This window comes from Chelonoidis abingdonii, chromosome 9, assembly GCF_003597395.2.
Source record: "Chelonoidis abingdonii isolate Lonesome George chromosome 9, CheloAbing_2.0, whole genome shotgun sequence".
Taxonomy (NCBI): Eukaryota; Metazoa; Chordata; order Testudines; family Testudinidae; genus Chelonoidis; species Chelonoidis abingdonii.
The window spans coordinates 3,588,916-3,602,941 of NC_133777.1; the positions used below are offsets into that span (position 1 = coordinate 3,588,916).

Genomic DNA, 14,026 nt, shown 5'->3' on the forward strand with positions numbered 1-14,026 from the left:
AGAGACGCATGCGCAGCCCGGGTAGCGTCCTGCCGCGCTGCGCCCCCAGAGTCTCGTTTCCGGGCAGAAAACACCCCCCAATACGCACGCGCAGCGCCATGCATCCTCCGAAGCCCCTTGGGATATGTAGTTCCGGTCGTTACAGCCTGATGCTCCGGACTCTCCGCGAGCCTTGGGGAGGGAATCGGGAGCACATGCTGTTTGTGTCGTTACACCGGCGGGAGCCTGTGCCCGGGGGCGGTCAGCACGTAGCACGGGGTGTGTGATTGTAGCCCCTGGAAAATGGAGGGTGTGTGCTGAGGGGCAACTGCCCCCCCCGCAAATGGTGTCCCCCCCCCGCAGCCCTCCCTAAGGGCTGGGAGAGGGGCCCTGTAAATCCTGCAGGCCCGGGGGAGGGGGCGCGAGCGGGATCCAGACGGGCTGGAACGGGTCAGTACCCCTGGAACCCCCTTCCCAGCCTCGAACCGCCCCCCACCCCCGCGAGCCCGGTACCTCCCCTGCACCCCCCAATCCATCCATTCGCATAGAGCTTTGCCAGCCCGGGGAGTCGGTCCCAGGGCTCCTGCCAGCAGCACTAGCCCCAGGGGACCCCGGAGCCTTCCACCTATTAGCCCCCCGGCACAAACTCCACAAGCCCTCTGGCTCCCTCCCAGGCCCAGAGGCAGGAAAAAGCTCGGGAAACCCGACTGTGGCTGTTGGGAGCCTAGGGCTGTACTCCTGCCTTTGCTTGGTCTGAGAGCCAGAGTGGAACCCGGAGTGCGGAGCCCAGCGCATGCACCGACTGCCCCGGCTCGGCTCTGTAGCTCGCAGTCCCGCACGGGCAGCCTGCGCGATCCCACGGGGCAGAGTGCACCGCTGTGTTACAGAGAAACACGCAGCCCTGCGTGCTGTAATACCGCCGCCTTTCCAAGAGGAAAAGGGTAGGCCTCTGGTGAGTGGTTCTGTAGCTTTTGGGAGGGGGGAGGATTGTGCTCTCGTTGAAATCGAGGACAAAATTCCTTTAGATTTCAAAGGGGGCAGGATCAGGCCCGTGAAGACCAACAGTGGACAATCCCACAGCTCCCTGTAGTAATGCTTTAGCTGGATAGTGTGGCAGCCTTAACTTGTTCTGAGACATGGGGCTGTTGTTGAAAGGATTAACACAATCCAGTGATGATGCCTGTCACCTTTTGTCTGCAGGCAGGGGCTTTATTCTTATTACTAAATGTAGAGATATGAAAAGATCTGGCATCTGTCGAGCTTTAACGGGTTTTCTTGCAAATGAAAACCTCAGCCAAGCTAGTAAAAAAAGAGAAAAAAATCTAGGCTTGGTGGCATCCTATCAGACAGCCAATTTTCCTGTCTTTTTAAAATCTTCATTTAGTGCAAGTACCAGCACAACATAGTACTGACCTACAAGAAAGAATGGATTGTATTTGCATATTTCCCCCCCCACACACACACCCCACTTCTGCTCAAAGATGGGATATTTTGGAGAACTCTGTGAGCTGCTGTTTGTGGGTCCAGGAAAAATATTTGAAAATCAGGACAGTCTTGATTTTCATAGAGATGGGTGACAATATTAACTCTTACATATCCAGTCAGATCCCGTTAGTCTCCGGATAGGTAGGACGCTGTGGCTATGGAAGACCTGAAGTAAAGGACTAACCAGATCCCAAGTAACTAAAGTGAATAAAAACAAACAAGGGCTATTAAATTATACTTTTACTGATCAATTTTAACCTCTTTCTTACTGCACAGCTAGTTACGTGAGCTAAAGCACGCCACCAATGCTGGTCAATGCACCAGTTATGTCCTCTCTGGATAGGTCTAATGAAATATCAACACTTAAAGAAATGCTACTGCTGTTGAATAGACACTGTGTCAGTATCGCATGGTGAAAGGGATAAAGAGATATGAGGAAAAGCTTCCCCGCCATGCAATCTGTTTGACTGTGTGTGGAATAGTCTCTCTAAAGTGGAGTGGTGAAAGCCATCATCATTTGAGCTGAACAGAACATGGGGACAATATAGGGCTGGTGGGTGGGAGGGGACCCTGAGATTCTTACTCTGTCCGTACCTAGTGAAATGGATGAGTTTGGCCTGAGTATGAATTGAAAGTCCCAGTCCTGTGTTGAGCTCTGCGTGGGCTCAGGGATCCACCTGCATGGAGCTTGTTGCAGGATTGGGATCTGAGCTCAGGATTTGGCCATTTTATGTAGCAGTATATACCTGAAGTATGTTGACTGCCCTTTAGTGATACAGTAGTTTTAAATATAGTGCTGCTAAGTACAGGAAATCCCACTACTGAGAGGAGGGGAATTCTTCCCTGGCCTGGGGTTACAAAGCAATCATAACATCCTCTTTGGGAATACCTGGCTTAGGCCCCTGCCCTTGGGGAGTTGCCAGCAGGGCAGGCATGCACGAGAAAAAATCCTCTGAAGGTCGTTAATTAGGCATGTAGTTATCTAGCTTGATGTGATGGGGTTGCTTAGGTGTAAATGAGGGCAGAATTTTGTCTTCATATATTGTGCTGTAGGTAGCAATTGTAATTCCCTCCATTCATGTTCAGTTTTTTTCTGTGGTAAATTGAGACACTGGCAGTTGACCTTTACCACATCACAACTGTTGTTAGAGTCAGACCCTGGCAGATTTGCTGAGTATGAAATGAATATAGCGTTGAATGAAGCCAGCAGCTAAATTTGTGTCTTCAGACTGATAAACATCTTAGGTATTAGACTGGAGAGGCACTTGGTGACTGCCTCGTTGTGCTGCTGACCTGTGCTGAAGACGTCCCATGGTCTGTAACGTTCCATGTTAATATCTTATAGCTTGTAGAGTAGAACATTTAATGGGTTTGAGATATTCATTCAACAGATTAAACGAGCACATTTGAAACTGGCTTGAAATCAACAACCAGTTCCACTTTGGGCTGGAGAATAAGTTTAGGAGAAAGGAAAATCTAGTACTGGAATTACTGAATAAACAAGAGGGAGTTGTAGTGAGTGTAAATTTACCCCTTTGCTGCTGCGCTGATTCCCTTAACCTCGACTTTATGCTGCTATTGTAGGAATTTGTCCAACTTCCTCCAAGGTGGTAGTGGTTGCTATGCCCCGGTTGAGTTCATGATTGTGACTTTTCTAGTAAATTCTCATAATTTGGCCTGTATATGTGGCATGTTCTTATTATGGTTTCCTTTGTTCACTCTCCCCCATTTCTTCCTATTGTTAGTTATCTCCACTGGTTGTGACTCGTCTAGATGAGAATGTACGGATATCAAGGCAGGGCCTGCTTTCACTCTGGGTTTGTGCAGCACCGACTACAATGCTGTGCAAACCCTGACTGGGCCTTCTATGTGTGGCCGTGACACATATTAAGAATAATAATGAACGCCGAAGTGGGGCAAATCTGGAAAGCATTGCACTTCTCTTAGCAGAAAGAAGGACAATTATAGTCAAGATGTTTTATTTAGCAAATCCTCGTCAGCAGTTTTCACAGAGACTCGAATGCTTTGACGCAAAGGATGGGGGCTACATTTATAAACTTAAATACAATCTGTCCCTTTAGGGAGATCTTTCGCTCTGTTACTGGAAATGGAGGAAAAAATAATTTGTGAATTTCCTCTCTCAGGTCTGAGAAGATTTTGAGATTATCCATCCATCTGCGAGATACATCATGGCCTTTGTAATTCATATAATTCCTTTTTTATTTCTAAACATCTTATACCAGATGGGCCTGATGTAACAAGCTGCTGTCCTGAAATCTGTAATATACATGGAGCCGAAGTAACTAAAGTCCAAGGATTCCTTCCCATTGTCTTCAGTCAGCATTAGCTCAGGCTCATAGCCTTCTGGGTTTGAAGGTAAAACTGAATCCTTTTTGTTTCTTGCCTTCCCCAGTCCCATCGCAAGTTTTCGGCTCCGAGGCATGGCCACTTGGGCTTCCTCCCTCATAAGAGAAGCCGACGTCACCGCGGGAAGGTGAAGACCTGGCCCAAGGATGATCCCAGCAAGCCAGTCCACCTGACAGCCTTTCTGGGCTACAAAGCTGGCATGACGCACATCCTACGAGAAGTTCACAGGCCAGGAATGAGTAAGAGGCTTTGATTGAATCAGCTAGTTCGAGTCCAGGGAAGAATAGAGCGAAAAGTCTCTTATGGCCAGCTGGGATGGATAGCTCATGGGAATGGGTTATGGAGCCCTTCCTATCTAACCTAGCCTGGATTTGAAATGGCAGTTCACCAATGACCAAAAATCATCTGGCAACTGTTTAGATGTTCTCAGTGCAATTCCTACCTTATATCATAAGGTCACCAGCACAGCTGGTAGTGTTCAGGTGGGGAAGTTGTGTACTGTTGACAAAGGTAGGTCTCCAGTTCTATGCAACTGGCATCCCCATCTGCTCTAAGTTAATCCGCCTTTATAAAAGGCGGAGACACCAATTGACGGTGCATTGAGCACCAGGAACTTGGGTATCTAATTAAGAGAATTACTGGCCACCCATGGCTCCCCTGAAAGAACCTGGTCCTGTGAGACACTGAGCACAGTCAGCTCCCATTGACTTCACTGCTACACCATTTGATTTCAGAGCTTTCCAAGAGGGAAGAGGTGGAAGCAGTCACAATAGTGGAGACCCCGCCTCTGGTAGTGGTTGGGCTTGTGGGATACGTAGACACTCCCAGGGGCCTGAGAAATTTCAGGACCATTTTTGCGGAGCACCTCAGCGATGAGTGCAGACGCCGCTTCTACAAGAACTGGTAAGAATCTCTCGGCGCATGGGTTTCCCGTCAATTGTAACAGCATCACCTTTCCCCACCCCACGTTAGCCACATGAGACTCTTTGTAATGTCTCCACATTGGAATCCTTCACTCGGGGGTGAAATGTAGCAGCTGTTTAATTGCGCACAGCTGCACGACATGACCATTTTGGCTACTGTGAATAAAAATGTGTGCGCACAAATTTCTGGTTCACGTAACAATAGTACTGAGTTATTTGTCTCGGTGATGTGGCAGTGAGTTCCACAGGTCAGTTATACATTGCGTAGCTGAAGCCAGCGTCTGCTCACCATTGTAACTGGTTCACCAAAGTAACTCCATTGACGTCAATAGAGTAACTCCAGTTTTACGGGGGTGCAGATTGAAGCAAAATCTAGCCCGTGGCCCTTCCGCACCATTGTAGAGATTGACTCCCCAAATCTTGGAGCGGCAGTGGGGAAAGTGATTGCTCGAGTCTTTGTAATTGAGCAAACTTATGGCTGTAATGGCTGTGTAGCTATGCCTTCAAATCTGACCCCTAAAATGTCCCTGATCTTCGCTAGAGAGACTGGTCTGTCTCATTTCCATTTAGCTCTATTTTTGCTGTTCTATTTGGACTTCACTAAGTGAGCAAATCAGTGGGCGTCAACTGGCTTCTCTATAAAAAAGCTGCCAGAATTGCAAGCACTGTTGGTCCATTAATGTCCTTCCATCATTTCCTCCTCTGAGCTCCCTCTAATGGTCTCGTGTGTATTGCATTTGCTCACCTCAGCCTGGTGCAATGAGTCATGGATGCATGATGCTTCCAATAGCATGTCTTAAGCACTTAATCAACCTTGTCACACATGCTGTACTGTGTTTCTGAGATTCGGTGCTTCATTTTTCCAGTCTCCAGCATAATTAAAAGACTCCTGCCCTTAGGCACAAGAGCAAGAAGAAGGCCTTCACCAAGTACAGCAAAAAGTGGCAGGACAAGGATGGGAAGAAACAGCTAGAGAAGGATTTTGCAGCCATGAAGAAGTACTGCAAGGTCATTCGAGTCATCGTCCACACTCAGGTCAGAACTTCACACAGGGTGTGGGGCTTGATCCCAATAGCTTGTTCGAGTGGGGCGAGGGCTTGGAAGCTGGGAGCAACTAGCAAGTGGGAATCGGGGCACTTCTCATTGCTGGGGGGCGGGAATGGAGGGTCTTGTCGGCTGGGAGGGGGATGGGGTCTCTTGTCACTGGTGCGGGGATTGGAGTGGCAGGCAGGTTAGTGGGCACTGGAGATGCGGTATATGCACGCTGCAGGAGGTGCATGCTGACCGTTGCGGCCACTTATCAAAGAGCAGCCTTGTCCATTTGAAAGTGCTAGGGGGAATGCAATGGGCACAATGGAAGTCTCTACACTGGGACTGGCCCTGGAGCCTGACACTGACACCCTGAGAGCTGTGGAAGGGTTGGGCCTGGGGTTTTCCATCTCCTTGCTGCTGCTCGGGACCCTGGAGGAGCCACAGGGCTCACAGTGGGCAGTGCCAGAGGCACTCGCAAGTTTGTTGGGAGGAAGCAGGCGTTGGTCCCAAGCCCCTCAGTGAACGGTGTAACGCTGACACCTGGCAGGGACCAAAGGCTCATCTCGGATTAGCAACTGGTGTCAGATGATTGGGTAAAAATAACCTGTGAGCCTGGCTGCAGGGAAGGACTTGCCAGGTGCCAGAGCTACTGGATACTCAGGGGCTATTTGAATTGGGATCCTCAGGGAGCTCCCAACTCCGCAGAGCCCAGGAGGATCTGGGCTGGCCCGAGGGCACTGAGGCGTCCCTTTGGGCTAGTTCGGGCTTGTTAGAACTGCTGTGGCGAGCTGAAGTTGTCTGGCCATATGACACGGATAGGCCTGGACTGCAGCCATCACTACTCGCTGATTTTGAAAAGTGGGATGCGACACCACATGAGGTCGCTGGGCGCTGCCTCCTAGCACTATGTGAGGAGGGGATCTTCTTGGGGAGCCCAGGGCTGGTCACGTGGCCGTTTGTGGGATTGCATCGATCTGAGCTGCATTGGTGGGACTGGCAAGTCCTGCTGAGACTGGGGAGAGGAGAACGCCACCCACGGTGCAGAGTAATCAGCTGGAAATACAGGCCGATAGCACAAAACGCTGCCGGACTAGGCCCCAGCCTGCGGCATGTGCGCCTCTGCATAGTCCCATTGGAGACAGTGGGACTGCCCATGTGAGTCAGGGCTGGAGGATTTGTCCCTGTGGCTGTATCCATGCAGCTGCTGCACAGCTGGTGAGCTTCAGTGACACACTCAGTTCCCACAGATCAGCCCCTGTTAAAATCCATCCAGCTAGCCTTGGGCTCAGAGGATTCTCTGCAGCGCTCCACAGTAAATGCTATTAGCAGAGCTGTTTCCTTGTCTGTGCCTGGCTGGCCCTGGAAGGTGGGCGTCGCTCTATTCGTAGCCACACTGTGCTGAGTCAGGGGTGCACATGTCCCATGTCTTAGCGTTTTGTTCTCAGGGATTCCAGTTAAGCGTGAAACAGCATCTCGGCTGGCAATAGTAACAGAGTGGTCAGGAGGAACACATGTTTCTGATGGTGGGTGGGGAAGGGGAAGGCCTGCTTCCTGGGAACTAGTAATAACTCATGCCTCAGAAATGCAGCTTGTGCCAATCACCACGTAGCCTGATGGCATGCTGGGTGAGTGTGTATGTGTGTATGCTTGCACTCTGTGTGTGTGTGTGGGGGGGTGTGCACCCATGCCTGGTGTGCATGTGTTGGTGCATTCAGTAAGAATGTGTGTGTTTGCAGTTGGTGAGTGTGTGTGCATGTGTGCTTAGTGAAAGTGTGTGTGTGTGTTTGAGTTTAGTGAGTGTGGGTACACATGGGTGCACATGTATGCTATGTGTGTGCTTAGTGAGACAGTGTGTGTACATGTGGGAGGGTGGGTGTCCTTAGTGTGTGTGCTTAGTGTATGTATGTGTGTGTGTGTGTACATATATGCTGTGTGCACATGCATATATAGATGTGTGCACACACATGGGGATGGATGTTTAGTGAAGGTGTGTGTGTGCTTTGCAAGTGTGTGTGCATGCATGTGCTCAGTGAGTGTGTGCACTGGATGTGCCTCAGTCACACCAAGGTTTGATGGGTTATTTTTCCCCGCCAGGGTTTAGTTTGTGGAGGACCCTCTTGGATTCTGCCTCTCTCGGTTCCATCCTCTCTCTCTCGGGCTGCCTTGTCCCCAAACTGCAGGGGCTGGAGACAGCTCCTTCAGAGTCCTGTTCGTGCTGCTGGCTGGCTGGGGTTGGTGGGAGAGTACAGCCAGGTGCCATCTCCTTGCCTCTCTCTTTCCCAGGGCGAAAGGACCCCCCATGGGTGAGTGCTCTTCTCCCTGTCCCCAGCCAGGAGTCTGCAGCCATACTGAGATATAATAAAAGCAAGAGACCCTGAAATGCCATTTCTAGGGCTTGGCTGCTGGGGAGACAGCACGGTGAGTGGGTGCTTTACGTACACCTGGGTAGAGAGATTAGCTAGACTCAGGCAGACTAAACTGCAAACAGCCCTCTTGGGTCCAAGCAGGCCCTGTCTCCTCCTCCCAGAACTCAGGGATATTGCCCCTGGGAACGCGTTCAGACCCACAGGCCTGGTGTCATTTCTTGGCCCTCGCTGCCCAATGCAGATGAAGCTGCTCCCTCTATGTCAGAAGAAGGCCCATGTGATGGAGATTCAGCTGAATGGCGGGACGGTGGCCGACAAGGTGGACTGGGCTCACGAGAAGCTGGAGAAGCAGGTCTCTGTGCACACGGTCTTCAGCCAGAACGAAATGATCGATGTCATCGGGGTGACCAAGGGGCGCGGGATGAAAGGTACAGGGGAAGGGAGGGCCCTTTGCCATGGGGCTTGGCATGGATCCTCTGAGGAGGATGGGCAGAGGGGTGCTTACACATTGCAAGGGCATTGTGCTCTGGGGCCTCCTTGATGCTGTTGGGGGAGGCCATTTTCTAGTGGAGTGAGCACTGGACTGGGAGTTGGAAGACCTAAATTATAATCCCAGTGCTCACACCAACTCACTCTGTGGCCCTGAGCCAGTCGCTTGCCCCCTCTGTGCCTCAGTTTCTCCATCTGTAAAATGGGGATAGTGACACTGACAGCTATGCAAGTGCTTCAAGATCTCTGGATGAAAAAGCCATACCAGTGCTGAGTACTTAGTGTTATTACTAATAGTAATTATTTACTAATCTGTCATTGTCAAGGCATGTCTTCTTGACCTCATCTAATTAATAGTAATTCACAATTAAACACAGTGAGAAATCCATGCATCATTGTGAATAATTAATATTGATGCATAGAAGCTTCACCTTGTGTGACATCCAGAGGAGAACAGACTCCAGTTTATGACGACTGCACATTTCTTTAACACATTGTTTTTAGTGTTGGTGAAATGCCTATTCCCAGAGCAGGTACAGCAGAGGCACTGGTAGTGCAGGTGTCCCCATACTGTACACAGCAATCCCCCATGTCCTGGGGGTCCTTTCCAGAGGACAAGAGGGGAGCTCATTTCTCATTCCCTCATTTCATCCTCAGCCTCACAGCCGAGATGACCAACGCTGGGCACAATCAGTGCCGGTATTGGTGGTTGTCCTTGAGATGTAGGCTGAGCAGCAGCCAGATTGAGAGCCTCCTAACTCCTTTCATGAGGGACACCAAAGAGTCGCTGGATTTGTACCCATACGTCTGTTCTCTTTTTAGCAGATTTGGTTCCATTTACCTGGTTCAAAATGCCCTGTCATTAGTTATGGGCTTAGTTCTTATGGGAGCCCTAAGGGCACTTGGCTTGCCGAACTCTGAAGTAAACAAAATAAGGACAAAAAGTCATTTCAGTGCTGACAAAACCAGTGTGTGTGCGTGTGTGGGGAGGACGGGGACACACCATAGTCCAGTCAGTTTAATGCAGAGCAAGTACAGTTCCATCTGTGGGCCCCCGATTCTGAAAATGGCTGTTTGTCTCAACCTGATCCACCATCTTCTCATAACTGGAGATGCAACATAAGACAAACCCCACAGACGCTCGCTCTGATGTCTGGCTCTGAAGCACCAGTACCCATCCCCCTTGGCTCCTCTGACAGCATCATCCTGTCCTGCTTTCCTAGGGGTGACCAGCCGCTGGCATGCCAAGAAGCTCCCAAGGAAAACTCACAAAGGCTTACGCAAAGTTGCCTGCATTGGAGCCTGGCATCCAGCCCGCGTGGGCTACTCCATTGCCCGGGCTGGCCAGAAGGGCTACCACCATCGCACGGAGCTCAACAAGAAGGTATGACACTGATGCAACGCCTCCCTTGGGCCTAGTGCAGCTTCTCCTTCTTTCGAGCCCCCTTCCCTCTCCTGTCCTGTCCTGAACCATCTCTCTGTCATGCACATAATTTCAGGGCAGGAGGGAATTTAGGGCTTCGTTTGGTGGTGGTGGTGTTGATTATTTTTATTACCATAGTGCCTAGGAGCCTGTGTCACTGACCATGACCCCACTGCACTAGGTGCCGTCCAGGCAGTTATCTGTGCCGTGGGCGGGGATGTGCTCTATCCATTGCCTGCTGACGACATCTGAGATGAGCCTATGAGTTCTCCCAACCCGGCATCTCTGCTTTTTGTGCTCAGTTTGTGACGCTTTGTTTGCAACTGTGGCCTGAAGCCATTAACTCCATTTCAATCTGGGCTCTCACCCAGATTTACCGTATTGGCCGCGGAATCCACGTACAAGATGGCAAAATAGTGAAGAACAATGCCGCAACAAACTACGATGTCACCGAGAAGACAATCACGCCACTGGTAAAAGGGCTAAAGAAATAAGAAGTGGTGGGGCTGGAGCTGGGACTCCTGCATTCGCGACTCTGCCACTGACCAGAGACGTGGCCTGGAGCAAGTCACTTATGGTTTCTGTTGGGGAAAAGCTGGTTGGGAAATATTTTTTCTGGCCACACAAATTTTGATTTTCTTCCTTTTTTTGTTTGTTTTGTTTTTAGTTACCAAAAGCTGCAGAGTTTTTGCTTTCCACACCCCAAAAACAACAAGAAACAATTGTTTTCAGTTGACGTTTTTGCCTTAAAGGCTTTTGGTTTGTCAGCAAAAACCCAGAAAAATCTTATCAAAGTTGGAAATGTCAATTTGGACCAAAAAGTCGATTTCCCATTTTTAAAATAAAGGCTTTGAACAAAAAATTGCAGCCAGCTCTATCCTCTGTGACAGTTTGCCCTCGTGTAAAATGAGGATAATGGTATTTGTAGACCTCACGGGCGGGCTGCACTGTGTTTGATAAGTGCAAAGCATATTAATGATTAGTTAATAATTAGGATTATTAATAATTAAATAATAAATACCCTGCTTTGCTATAGCAAATGTCACTTGCTGATGCATATCTGTTAGCCACACATCTCACCACTGCAATCCCAACCTCTGCCTTTTCCCACAGGGTGGATTTCCTCACTACGGTGCAGTCAACAATGATTTCCTGATGCTGAAGGGCTGCATCATGGGCACTAAGAAACGCGTGCTCACTCTCAGAAAGGTAAACTCCTCCCTCCTTTGAAATTGGGTGCTGAGGCTGTGCACACATATGGAAGGAGCTGACTTTGTGAGCCATGTCGTGATTTTCCAGGGGGCCATTTCCCGGAGCGGGTGTTGCCAGGCCATTCTCACTGATAACTGTGTTTCCAGTTTCAGATCAGTCAGTCTTGTCTCCCTTAGGAAGTGATTTGCTGCTCATTGGAAGCGGTCCTTGCATAATCTGACACGCTTGGCTACTTCTTTTCAGTTCCAAGTGGGCACTGAGAGGCAATGGCATTCAAAGTCATGCTACTCTGGGTGTGTCTCCGAGGAAACCACTCTTGGTGGAGTGACTGGCTAATGGACGTGCATGAAATGTCTTAACTCCACCCACCTCAAAGCATGCTTTCATATTGCTGGTTAAACATAAGCCTAATGTGCTGTGACTTTTCCTCTCCAGTCCCTTCTGGGGCACAGCAGCCGTCGGGCTCTGGAACCCATTGAACTGAAGTTCATTGATACCACTTCCAAGTTTGGCCATGGCTGCTTCCAGACTGCTCAAGAGAAGAGAGCTTTCATGGTGAGTTAATTCTCTCAATCAAAGGGCCAGGTTCTCAGCTGGTGTCAATTAACCTAGCTCAATGGATTTCAAAGGAGCTACTCAGATTAACACCAGCTGAGGGCCTGACCCAGAAAATAAAGAATGAACAGGACCATTTTGGATAAAAGGCAGTTCTGCTGCCAGAAACAATGCTAAAGAGGGAACATGATGGTTGAGAGAGTCATACAAGCCAGCCAAAGCCAGCAAATAATGTACCATATGGTCAGCCAGTTTGCACTCACAGTGGGATGCATTCAACAAGCCCTTAAGTTGGCAGCACCTTGTTGGACATATGGTGTCTTTCACTCCTAATTGTACATTTCTTTGATTTGGTTGGATTGCCTTAAACTTTTAATGTTTTTAAAGGAAAAAGGTCAGGTCGGATTTGGCCTCATATTTGGGATTTTGTGTAAATAAGCTTTTCAGTACCCAAATCGTGTACCTTTTAAAAATCCCAGCAGAAATGGGCTTATAAACAAAAGAACAGACACATTCCTTTACAGAGTTTGCTCCCCACCACCCAACCACCCTGTGCTGTGGTAGCAATCTGAAAGTGAAATTGACTAGATAGGAAGTGGACTGGATCCACAGCCGGTGTGAATCATCATGGCTCCATGACTCCAGTAGTGCTATGCTGATTTAAACCAGGTTTGGATCTGGCCGACTGACTAGACTAGCGAGTTTCACATGTGTTTAACTTCTCTCCAGGTAAGAACTGGCTGGGAAACCCCTTCACACCGCACTCGGAATGGCTGGAGGTTAATGCATAGGGCTGTAGCTTCAGCACTAACCACTGCTGGAGATTCTCCTTTTGCTCATGTGCAAGGGCTGAGCTTTTGGAGCAACAAGGTGTGAGTTCTGTCCCTGCTGTCACCTCTGAGTGGCCAGAGGGGCAGCACGGTGACACTGATTAAGTGTTAAGTGGCCACAGGAAGACTGCTCTATTAAGCTTGTTATCTTAAAGCAGCTGAACTTCACCTGTTGTGGAGTGAGCACCCAGAACCTTCCCTGCATTTTAATTTAATTCAGTAACATTTTGCTGGGCAGAAGCAAGACAATAGTCCTACAAACCGCCATTTCCTCCCACTCTTGTAAACTAGAAGAGCTGGAACCCTGTCCTCAGTTGCTGTAAATCTGTGTAGCTCCATTGACTCAGCTGATTTAACCAGCTGAGACTAGACTGTGAATGGCTTGCCAATTACAGAACCAGTTTCTCCTCCCTTGGTTTTCACACCTCTACTGCTAGAACAGGGCCTCACCCTCCCTGACTGAACTAACCTCGTTATCTCTAGCTTGCTTGCTAGCATATATATACCTGCCCCTGGAAATTTCCACTACCTGCGTCTGACGAAGTGGGTATTCACCCACGAAAGCTCACGCTCCAAACCGTCTGTTAGTCTATAAGGTGCCACAGGATTCTCTGCTGCTTTTACAGATCCAGACTAACACGGCTACCCTTCTGATACTTGTCCCCTTGATGGTAACCCAAACCAGAAACCCCTTCTGCTCCAAAATTCTGCTCAGAAGGAGTTGTCATATGCAACCTCCTGAAACAGGAGATTGTATAGGAAATTCTCCTGACACAACCTCATCAATCCGGCCACAGTCACGGTGCTATATTAGCTCACGATTACTTTACCACTCAATCTTCCCCATCACCCCAGGCCCGCTTGCCGGGCTCAGGAGCAAACCAGCCTTTGAAGCACATGGGCCAGCTTTCCCTGCTGCTCAGCGAAGCAAACTGCTAGCTCGGGGATGGGCAATTCATTACCCCCATTCCTCCAGGGGGAGGAGGATTTCTAGAGCCCATAGTTACACAGCTGCTGCCGTTCAGGAGGAGAGCTGAGAGTTAGCAGCCAGGGAATGGAAGTGAACAGCTAGTGTTGCAAGCCTTGTGCAGGGAAAAGGGGTCACGTCTGAATAGAAATTCCACAGCATCCAGCTCACCTGCTGCCTCTTTAGGTAACACGTGGGGAAGGCTTGTAATGTGGATCTTGAACTCATCAGCTTATGGCAATGGGATCTCTTCTTCTCACCATTTCACTTGTGTTTTAGGGCCCCCAGAAGAAACACCTGGTGAAGGAGAAGCCAGAATCCCAGGAAGAATTGTAGGGGATTGAAGTACACATGGCCACCTTAACCTGACACCTCCAATAAAGGGACTTCAAACCAGG

General features: G+C 49.3%; 1 protein-coding gene across 3 annotated transcripts; it reads left to right on the top strand.

Annotated features, from left to right (window-relative positions):
- Nucleotides 1-220: 220 nt before the first annotated feature.
- RPL3L (ribosomal protein L3 like) lies at nt 221-14,026 on the top strand. Of its 3 annotated transcripts, none has more exons than XM_032762763.2 (10): nt 221-258; nt 3,878-4,070; nt 4,566-4,734; nt 5,654-5,789; nt 8,394-8,580; nt 9,865-10,025; nt 10,436-10,537; nt 11,178-11,273; nt 11,712-11,831; nt 13,908-14,026. In XM_032762763.2, exons 2-10 carry the CDS (start codon nt 4,031-4,033, stop codon nt 13,962-13,964), a joined length of 1,068 nt encoding a protein of 355 aa, XP_032618654.1. In that variant the 5' UTR covers nt 221-258; nt 3,878-4,030; the 3' UTR covers nt 13,965-14,026. The 3 variants fall into 3 exon arrangements, with proteins under 3 accessions (XP_032618654.1, XP_032618651.1, XP_032618653.1); XM_032762760.2 differs by lacking the exon at nt 221-258 and adding an exon at nt 758-931; XM_032762762.1 differs by lacking the exon at nt 221-258 and adding an exon at nt 2,691-2,778.